This window comes from Anarrhichthys ocellatus, unplaced genomic scaffold (genome assembly GCF_004355925.1).
Source record: "Anarrhichthys ocellatus isolate YVR2014 unplaced genomic scaffold, GSC_Weel_1.0 scaffold81, whole genome shotgun sequence".
NCBI classification, from domain to species: Eukaryota; Metazoa; Chordata; class Actinopteri; order Perciformes; family Anarhichadidae; genus Anarrhichthys; species Anarrhichthys ocellatus.
Genome location: NW_022280111.1, coordinates 597078 through 608159, shown reverse-complemented (window position 1 = coordinate 608159; position 11082 = coordinate 597078). Strand labels below are relative to the sequence as shown.

The following is an 11082-nucleotide window of genomic DNA, read 5'->3' as shown; positions in this document are numbered from 1 at the left end:
CCTCTCTTACAATAGTGTACTTGACGTCTGCAGCATGCTGCAGACAAGTAACGTTACCCGCCTCTGGATTCCACGAGCTAGCTGAAGCAGATAGATGTAACGTTAACGTTACCTTTATAGTTTCCTTATTTTGGTGCTATGTTGCAGAGTCTCACAGCCACACTGAGTTTCGATTAGTGTATGATTTTTCAAATAATTTCTGCATATTGCATTGCGTAAATGGCAGACTTGGAGATGCCAGGCAAAACACATGGAGTCGGAGTCTTCTTAGAGCTGAGGAAGAGACTGCAGAGCGGACTGCTTATTGTCGGGTAAGTTAGTTATGTTTGACAGAAAGCTAGCGAGCTAAACACTAACACGTTAGTTCACATTATTCCATCTGTTGCTAAGCTAACGTCATGCTAGCTAAGAGCATTAGCTAATTTAGCACAATTTTTGTTGCACAATCTGCTGCAGTTAGCATCAAGCCTCCTCTTGTAGTCAAGGGTTGTGTTTTTTAGTCTTTTTGTATAATATAGAAATATGGGTTTGACTTTGGTGTCTGCTTATTGTATCACACATTAATAAGTAGCATATTACAATATGACAAGACGTTTTGGCTTTTTATGATACATGTAGTATTTATCAATGGTGGAAAGTACCTTTTACTCTAATAATAATAATAATACATTTTATTTATATAGCGCTTTAAAAGGCACTCAAAGACACTTGCATGGCAAAAAAAACCAATAACAAAATCGATGACATAATAACAGTAGGGAACAACACGGAAAGAAAACATACAAAACTGACTTTACAGGTTAAAAGCAGATTTAAATAGATGAGTGATTAGACCACAGATTTTCCCCCACCTATTTGATTAACTATACATTTAAATGATATAGAAGCAAAGAGATTTCTCTCGGGTAACGGGCTCCTGTGCTTGCTGAATGAGGCTGTAGTACACCTTTACCGCCACTAGAGGGCGGTAATGAGATTTGCAGAGAACCTTGGACTGTTCTGTTTATATTATATCTCCACCCAGAGAAAAAACAAACAGATTTTGTTCTGCACCATAGACTAAATATTAACATATAGTTATTGTTCACCAGGGTGGAAATATGTCCTTGGCTCACCCAACACAAGAAACAACAAAATAAATAAGCAAAACAAACAGTTTACAGTCTATGACTGTTGCTATAATCTTCCCAGTCAGTGTGTTGAGTTAAGAGTATTGATGGGATGTTGGATGAAGGACTTCCTTAACTCCATTTCTAGATGCCAGAGGAGCTCTACAGCGCCTCCTGGAGCTCAGACTCCTCGCTACCTTCCTCGGCCTTTCCGTAAAATGTTGTTTTTTTTGGGCTTTGCCAACTATTTTGTTACTATTATGTTCCGCACTAAAGGCTGACTCATTAATAACTGTATTGAGACCTTGACTAATTACGGATCCCCAGCCTGAATCCATATGTGTATGTTGTGATGCTGCCAGGTTTTGGTGGACATTGGCTCGTTGTTCACTTATGATGCATTAAGTATCAGGAACAGAGACTGCCAAATGATCCAGCCTCCTCAGTTGAAACATAATGTTTCCCGAAGTCTGAAAAGAATAGCTAGATTTTTAGATTTCCTTTCCCACAGTTGGATTAGAAGACCGATACCACTCCAGCGAGCCTGGCTCCATCCAAAGATGACAAAATCGGACTACTGTCACCTGTAACGCTCACACGTTAAAATGCTGAATCTCAAATGTTTGATTTGTACAAAAAAAAACAAAATGTATCGGAAATTATATATTATATATATTTCTTTCTTTTTTTCTTTTTCTTTTTAATTTGCACACATAAGATTTCACAAAATCCATGTGATGGAAAACAAAGAAATGTAATCCGAGAGTTCAAGAAGCCACAGGGTCATACAACGGGCCTCTCCCTTCTTAAGAAAAACAAACGATGTCTTCTTCTGTTTCTTATATGTTCCTTGTAATCCCACGTCTGCCCTCCAGGAAAGACGTGGCCACGAGTCCTGCCGATGTGGTGGTGACAGGTGGAGAGTCCTCTCTCCACATCCAGACTCCCAGAGGCCAGCTGAGCCTGACTTTGCCGGCAGGAGTCACCTTCGAGCAGGGATCCTGCGTGCCGACGCCCGCGGGAGAGTCCCGTGGAGAGGAGCTGCATTTCAGACTGCGCATCGGAGTCACGCCAAGCCCAGACGGAGGTAATGTCCCGTGACGGCTTTGGAAACGCATCCAGACACGTGCCGCCCCCCATGCTGTACTGGACTCCTCCGTGCCAAGGCGAGAACAAAGTCTTTCGGCAACTATTTAGAGCTCGCTGTACAGTCAGAATTAATTGGATTGAGTCACTTGGTCGTCTGAGACTGTGAAGGTGTACATTTTTGCTCTCAGGATCCCCGGTGGCCCACTAGCAACTGATCATCAGAGTCACGGGAACACTCTCTTTAAGTTTTAATCTCATATCATCAATATGATCATCAGCATATCTGTACCTCAGAGTAATTGCATAATATCCACAAACTCTCATCTTTTGGCATTTTTCATGTCACTCTCGGCGCATGAAGGAGTTACAGCGAAGGACAGTCCGAGACAAATCAATGTCCAAGCCACCTTCGCCACCCAGTATTCTGTCGACTCTGTGCTTTGTAGCACAAGGTTACCAGCCTTTCATCAAACACGGCTCATCTATTTGTTTTTGTTTTTTGCCTCCGGCACTCCACAGAGGCTCCTGACAGCACGGTGGAGACGCTCCGGGCCAAAGAGACTTATTGCTTCCACTGCCAGGGCTGCATGACCAGGCTGCTGGAGGACAGGTGAGGGGCGGACGGACGGACGGCGACAGGTTTTTTGTTTACGCCCTCCTCCGCAGGAAGCGCTTATTGACGGTGCGACCCGGCGGTTGAAGTGATATAGTCTGGGAAAGCAAAGTTGATGGATGGAGCCGGAGCCGAGTCCACGGCCGTCGACCTGACCGGTTTAGAGTAACGGAGTCCACTCTACCCATTAAAAGACAATTGTGTTTTCTCACCTTGAGGTGGTTCAGGCAGACTGTGGTGGTGTTCTTATAACCCTCTGCTTGTAGCTTTTTCTCCGGTCAGCGATGTGACACGCTGAAAATTGCAATAGCAGCATTAAAGACACCCTTGGCCTCTGGCGATGTTTCTCAGCAATAACCCAATAAAAGTTCCTCAAAACTTTTTTATTTATTTTTTGCTTTCAGCAAGAGCTGTGGGAAGCAATAATGTCCGGAGAAGTGCTCCGAGCTTAAAAGTAAACATTATGCCTCATTATGCTTTGTATCAATACGTCCCATGATATGGCTGATAATGCTGCTCTAATCAGTGTTTTTATATTAACAACGGGTCCATTTGACTCTACGTAGTGGAAAATGGCTTTTAAATGTCTTTCTGCTCATTGTTTTGGGTTCTGAGCCCAAAATGTTCTCTCATCGACCTTGTTTCAGCCGCGGAATGCAGCTGTTTTCCGTTTAAAAAAAAAAAAAAAAAAAAAAGGCTAAGAAAACATTTGCACATTACCTGCTCAGCACCAAACTAGCCGGTGAACACAGTGGAGCATTTAGCAGCTAAGGAGCCGGATGTTTCCCTCACAAGTTGGTGGAGACCAAAACAGAGAGTAAATATTTCTACTTAAACTCATCATGGGGCCAGAAACTTGACTTCAGAGGAATGCTAATGTTACCTCTACGGAGTGATGAGGTTCAAAGTGAAGCGATGTGGTTGTGGACAAAAAGACAAAAGACCCACAATTTTCTTTTTTGTTGTTGTTTCTCTTCTTCAGAAAGTTTAAGCGAGTCCTTCCTCTGCCTAATGGCAACTGGAACGCCATCGTGGACGACTGGTGTTGCCACCCCGACCCGTTTAACAAGAAGCTTTTGCCCCGAGCGGAGGACTGCCTGCTGGGGGACACCTTCCTCCTGCTAGCCAAAGATGGCGGCTGTGCTGAGACTCTCACCGAGGAGGTGAGCTTGGTTGGCTCGGAGGACGCTCACGACTCAAAGGTGAGGCGCTGAGCACAGGAAAACAAGCAGATTGCTCCTTTTTTAACCGCTATGACAAACATCCAGAGTTCCTGGAGAAGCAAGGACTCTTGAGAGATGTCTGTTTTCCACAACTAAAGTCTGGATGAAAGAATTATCCCTGTGGTTGGCACAGTGTGCCACACACACACACACACACACACACTCCTCAGACGGCTGCATCAGTGAAGTCAAACTGCAGCACTCTGCAGACGAGGATTGATCTCTCTACTCTTTTATTAGTCACTCTGCGATGGCACTCTTTGCAAGACTGAGAGGGAGAAAAATAGAAAGGGAGGCAGATAGGAAGCGCAGGAGAACAAATGACACCCTGCATGCCGTATCTCTCTCTCTCTCTCTTCTACCTCCTGTCCTGGGTAAAGATCTGTGTGTATCGTGATTGATGTTTAAAGTTTATTTATTTTTGTACCTGTGTTTCGTACAGAAATCCTGCCGACGACTGGTGCTCATCTTCTGCAAGAGCTGTTCATCTGTGCTGGGAGAAGCTGTGGCACCAGGTACACATCGCTCCGTGGGTTAGAATCATAATCCTCTTCTCTTTTTTTTTTTTTTTTTTTTTTTTTTTGTGCTTACGAGTTGTTCTTTTCTTCTTTTGTGCCTTTCAGAGACACTGAAACTGTACATCACACAGGTGGTGGTGGAGCCCGCTGTGGGAGACCGAATGCCAGAAGCTTCACTTAACAGGCAGGTTTTTATCCAAACCGCCAGTGGTGACAATTAGGCGGCTGAAGCGAAGCCCGTTCTTTTCTGGGGGAAATAGATGAAAACGTGGCCGTCGCGTATCAGCGCTGTGTTCAGGCTTTTTCAATTCAGGCTTCAGAGTGAAACGTTTTTTAATAATCCCACAGTGTTTTTTTCACCGTCTTCTGAGAACCTATTAGCCTTTTTTTAAGTTTCCGTATTAAACTTAATGATTGGCTGCAATATTTGACTTGCAGTACTATTTTCCTAATAAGTACTGCACCATAAAACGTGACATATTTTTCCATAAATGTATCTTGAAGGCGTTTAGTGAGTAAGAAAAACAAATTAATCACTACCGCCATTCTGTTTTACTGCGAGTGCATGAATATGCTCTATAAAGACTAAATGTATAAAGTCAGAAACTTTACCTCTCTTTTGGGACAGATCGCTCTTCCTGGAGCAGACCGTAGCAGCCAGGCTGTTGGGGCTGTCCACCTCACTGAGCACCTTCCACTTCTCCATCCAAACCCCCGATGGAAAAGCCTTCTTATTGGTAAGAACAAGCTGGCGTAATCAGAGAAGCACGCCGAGTAAAAATAGACCCCTCACGTTGTTGATTAATGGGACAGGGTGAAGTGTCAGGTTCTTCCAGCGATATGAAAAGCTGATTGAAAGTGATTTGTTGAGCTCACTGCCGGGCTTTCGGCTCCGTTTGAAATCAGCGACAAGTGGCTCCATGCAGAACAACACTGACACACCGCTGCACGTCATTCACAGGAAGTTTGAGAGTAAAAGTGTGTGCTGCCGTGTTTGTGCTCCAATAATAATGTTATTTGAACCGAAGCTGGCAGAGGATATTTGTTTGCTCACCGTTTGCATAAAATGTCCTTCGTTTTCCACAAATAGGGACCTTGTAGGACTTAAAACTGCAGGACATAAAATATAAAAAACGATATATATAGATATATAATTCATCTTGTGTGGACTGACTTCTGAATTCTGTAATGAATATCAAATAAAAAAGTAACCTGCATCATATCAGAGGTGCACGACGTGTGCTCATGCTGTACTTTTGATAATTCCAACACAAACTGAAGGCAGCATTTCTACTCTGGGCTCACTGTGTGTGAGCAGCTCAGAGACACTGGTGACATTCACACTACTGATCTATGAGGGCTGAGAAACCGTGTGTGTGTGCTGGTTAAGCCTCCCAGTGCAGGAGCAGAGAAGTTAGAAAGGTAAACATTAGTTTAAAGGCAACATCTACTTTTGGAGAGTCAAACACAGTTGTTTTAATTAAATGGTGGCTAGCAGTTATCATCAAAAGGCCATGTGTCAGACCCTGGATGCCATCACGGGATATAAGAGCATCGTTTATAAGCTCAGTCCATGTGGTGGCGTGCGGTTCCCTCGTGTCATGTGACATCCAGCCTGTATCCTCCTGCAGGTCTGGCTGCTGAACAGCGACTCCATCACGGCGTCAATCCCGGAGTCGTGTGTCGGGGCCGAGCAGTCCCTCGACTCCCCGGCTCTTCACGGTCCGTCTCCCGGAGCCGCCAGAGCTCTGAAGCTCCTCTACGCCTCCTGCTCCGACACGGGCGCCCAGCAGAGAGAGTAAGCGATGCGCTCTCACTGCATTCCTCCGCCCTCCCCGCTCCCCTTTTCAATCTCTGTTCGCTTAATATCTCATCCTTTCATCTTTCCAGCGCACCCTCTCAATCATCACCTGTCTCGGGCTCACTGCGAGGGATGAAAGAAATACCGTGTAGACGAGCGGATTTCTTCGGCCTCAGAACACTTTGCGCTAAGGGTCCCCGCTCAGACATAATTGTCTGCTGTTTCTTTTTTCGGCAATGAGATTGCCATCAAAGGTGTTTATCGTCTCCACGTTGTCAGTTGCATAAGCCCCGCTCGTGTTTGTTGCACACACATGGGGGGGTGATGTTGTTTTGATGGCAGAGAGGCTCTGTGTGCCTTGCTGTGATGCATTAGAGAGGTGTAGGTGGATGTGCTGCATGTGGTTCTCCATGTTCAGTACAGCACCCCCCCCCCCCACTGGAAGAGCCTTCCACCCTCATTATTTTCAACTGAATCAGCACTCTGCGTTTTCCCTTCTTCTTCCTCCTCCTCCTCCTCTACCCTGCAGCCGCGTGGCGTGAAAGCAGAACAGAGACGTTTTGTTGTTCCGACCGTTTTTGACAAGCCCACTGGCTGACTGACGGAGAAAGGGTAATTAGTGGTAAAACTCGCATGAAAGGAGAAAGGGCTTGTCTCCACAGCCGAAGCAGTAAGAGTGCATTTCAAACGACTCAACGAGCCGTAGGAGCCGGTTGCTGCACAGGAAACCGTTCCACCAGAGGAGCGTGCTCTCTGTCATCCTGGTGACGGGAGCGCTGCTGCTTTTGTAAAGACGTCAGAAGAATTAACAACTTTCCACTTATTTAGTGAACTATTTTCTACTCTCTTCGTCTGTAGCTGTTGCCTTGTCTGCACTGTATACGTGCTTTTAGCACCGTTAGCTGCTAGCCGACCGCTCGTCCGTTGCCATGTTGAGAGCTGTGTGGAGACAATCATAGACATGTTCTGAATATAGAACCTAGCACCTCTTTACAGTCTGAGCTTTACGGTGCTTCACATTTGAGCGACTGCTTTATTTTTACATTTCTCTGAAGTCTTGCAAAAGCTAAACGCGGGTGTTGCTCACACTTCCATTTCCCCCCCCCCTACATAATTCACCATTCATCCTCCATCACTCATCTCTGACATTTTTTAATTAAATGTTATGCCCGGGGAGCCGAATTCCCCAGATGACTGCCCTCTTATTCGGGGATACAGTCGGTTCCGGTCGGCCGCGGCCAGAGGTTGCCGTGTGTGTTGTTGAAACTGCCAATAATTGGCTGGAGAAGCGGTGAGCCAGTGCCTAAGTGGATTACACTTGTCACTAATGGCGGTGACTTGATTATGAGTGGAGTGAAAGTCGCAGGCACCACCACAGCCGGGTGCAATGTGAATGAGGTCTCATGGATACGAAAATTGAGTGTAATGGAAGTTGTATGGGCCACTCCTTTTCTGTGGGATTCATTCTGAACAATTAAACCTTAACGTAGATAACATTAACTACATTTCCATGCACAGAGAATGAATTAGATTCGCTGTGTGAACAAACCCTATTAAGCCCATTTTCCCATGCATGTAAACATAGCTATAGCAGTAATGTTTCCCCAGCGTGATGCCTTAAATAGACCTGCTCCAACTTGAGAACACGTTTCTTCCTCAGGAACTGCACAGATGGCTAAATGTCACCCAAACAAACTGAATCAGCACCACAAACCGACAGAGCATCAATCTCTCTTCTCTCGATCACTCTTCCTCCTCTCCTCTTCTCATCTCGCACACACACAAGTGTCGACGCCCCACACACGCACACACACACCATCAATCTACTTTTATGTATCCCCAGTTATCTAGTTCAGTTTACAGTTAAAAACTGCTTCATTAACGCATCAGGGGGAGTGCTTCCACGTGGAATTTACAGCAGCTATTCCTGGCATTGTCTCGGTTGTATAATGCTGTGGCGGCCACTATAAATCACTCCTCCCCTCTGTGTGTGTTTTCAGCCTCGTAACGAGCTGGGAGGCCAACGCCATAGGACAACCCGTGGAGCTGCCGCTGAGCGTGTGTGAGCAGCTGCTGCAAGTGATCGACGACAGCAACTCCACACTGCCTGCCTCAATGCGTTGCATGAGGTCCTATGAGGTGAGACGGGTATTATGTGCTAGAATGGGCGAGAGATGACGACGAAGGCATGTTGGTAGCGTAGCCACATGACCTTTTGTTAAAAAAAAAAAAAAACGTACCTTGATTCTGGGTTATATAAGCAGAGGGATGCTGAGCGTGTTTTGATGTTTATGCATCTTCTGTGTTAAAGCAGCAGGGGCTCTTTTAGCTGACAGCGATCACTTACTTACTTACAGCACCCTGTCTATCCGTTATTCAGCAGGGCTTGACTTGTGCTTTTATCCCGCCTTAATTCATTTCATGATTCAGAGCTTTTCCGTTAGCGGCGTCGCTCCAGGGTTTATGTGGGTCAAATGTAAGGTTTTACTTTTGTCAGCCCGTTTCCAGCTTCTCTATACCTGTAATTGTGCAACAAAAGAAAAGTGTATATTTAGCTTGAGTTGCCGAGTTTTCCTTTGACTGGAAAATGAGAGGTGTGTTCACTTTGCTGACATCTCCATTCTCCTAGCCCCTTTTTAAACACGGTGATGGGTAATTAGCACCATTATCCTCCACTTCCTGCTCCAGAAAGTTTAGCAACTGACTCCCACCACTTCAACGAGCTTTCCATCTGCTAAAAAGTACGAGAGCTGGGATAATATATGGCATCTGCTGCATCAGACCTTTTAATAAAGGACATCTGTGGTTGGAGGTCATGTGATGCTGCTGTTATGTGAGCCCAGACAGGAGGTGTTCAGATTAGACTGCAAGCCCTCAAGTGGCGCAACACATTGAAGAAGCAATACCTCCTGGCCACGAAAGTATATTTTGTTTGTGTAAAGACTTCACATTAATAACACATTAATAACACAATCGTCCTGTGTGAAGACGAAACATTAAAGGGACTGGTGGTCTTAATTTTGACGGACATCTCCACTACATCACACTTAAAATGTTGATACGAGAACAGCTAGCTGCGTGCTCCAAGAACAGTGCTAATCCTTTATTTACATATCTTCTTCATGGATCATCACCTAGTGAGGGTGCCGACTTATTTCTGTTTGTTTTTTTTGCCTGTGACGGCTTAAGCCTCAGTCTTCAAGTCCGCTGGTATACATAATCAAAGGTTTCTGGTTTACTCTAACAACGATGAATGAGAAGCAGACTTTCTGAACTCATCTGATATAACACGAGCTCAGAGAGACAATGCTAGGATGTCACTATCGCGCTGTGATCTGTCTTGTTGGAATGCCACAATATGGAAACTGAAATTCAGCTGTATGTCACCTTAAAAGAAGTGGATATAGGAAAAGAGGGCTCACTTACACCACAATGTCACTCTAATTATTTCACCCCCTGTACGCTCCTCTCAATACTTACTGTGGTTTTGCTCTGACGCCGCAAGCCCAGAGGATGACAAACTGTGACTCGTCTCGCACATTGTGGTACAATGATGAATAGTATTGTTGTTTTCTGAGGTAACGACATGACAGAGGTGGGCGGGGGGGGGGAAATTAAGCTCTGCTGAAATGGAGAAGGCTACAGATAGAGCGACCCAGACACAAGACACAGTATCTGTCTGGTGGCGGAAGCGGTTAGAGCAGTAAAGTAGAGTGTGATGAATGGACACACTTGAACACTTCCTGATAGTAGAAGCTTGCTCTATAGGCGAGTGAGGACGGGACGGTAATGTGATCATAGGCCCGTCTAGAATTACCGGAGATGGTCGTGGAGCGTCTGAGAGTCCCCATTTAAGATGCTGTGTGGAAAGTAAAAACTGGAGATTTCAGATGAGTGGGGGGGGGAAAAGAGGAGCAGAGAGGCTGGCTGTTGTGAGCTATGGTTTTCCTACTGTACATTTTGCCCACCTACTTCCTCGCTGTAATGGTGCTAACAATATCTCCAGAGGGATAGATCCTTACAATTCTAAGTCACTTACTTTGAAGAGAAAATGAAGACCTCCTCAGGTTCAGGTGGAGCTTTATGCTTTGTGAGATCACTAAACTCTCTGTACTAATGGACTTTTCTTCATGGCATTCTGATAGGTTTGATAGTTCTGATTAATGAATGACTGCTGAATTCCATTTAGCTGCTTCAGTGTCAGGCTCCTGGTATTGTGCATGCTAGCTCACTGCCACACTGTCATGTCTTACTGGGACACTTTAATAGAACAGAGCCACCGTTAATGTTATGAGTTAAACAAGTCAAAATGTCTGCTGTGAAGACGGAGTCTGCCGGCACCCTGGAACTGGCTCACCTGAATGGCATGCAGTCGTTATGGTGATTAATTACACCTGTGCTTTTCCTGCTATGATGCCAGAATGTCTGCCATGAAAAAGGCAATGAAAAAGGCTAGTGCAACTTTAACAGCTGCAATATACAGTATATATATACTGTATACATAACCCCGACTGGTCGCCGAGACAACCTCACATTCTGTGATAATGTATATTTATAAAGACTTAAGTTAAAGTTATAGGTGGATCTCAGCGACTGATACAGTTTTTATCAGCACAATGTAAGAGTACCAACTCCAACAGCCCAACCCATCTATAACACAAAGTTTGCAGGTAACTGTTTTGGTGTGTGTGTGTGTGTGTGTGTGTGTGTGTGTGTGTGTGTGTGTGTG

General features: G+C 45.1%; 1 protein-coding gene across 2 annotated transcripts in view; it reads left to right on the top strand.

Moving 5' to 3' along the window:
- The first annotated feature begins 39 nt into the window (after nt 1–39).
- The window catches only part of ube3d (ubiquitin protein ligase E3D), a 15126-nt gene continuing 4083 nt past the window's right edge, over nt 40–11082 (top strand). Inside the window, exons 1-9 of one of the 2 annotated variants that reach the window (XM_031874502.1) lie at nt 40–311; nt 1985–2196; nt 2718–2808; nt 3794–4013; nt 4477–4549; nt 4658–4736; nt 5181–5289; nt 6184–6350; nt 8354–8492. In XM_031874502.1, the coding sequence (XP_031730362.1) occupies nt 220–311; nt 1985–2196; nt 2718–2808; nt 3794–4013; nt 4477–4549; nt 4658–4736; nt 5181–5289; nt 6184–6350; nt 8354–8492 (1182 nt within the window). In that variant the 5' untranslated portion in view covers nt 40–219. Of the gene's footprint in view, nt 312–1984; nt 2197–2717; nt 2809–3793; nt 4014–4476; nt 4550–4657; nt 4737–5180; nt 5290–6183; nt 6351–8353; nt 11077–11082 lie in introns of those variants that run through there. The other variant, XM_031874501.1, reaches the window with a different exon arrangement.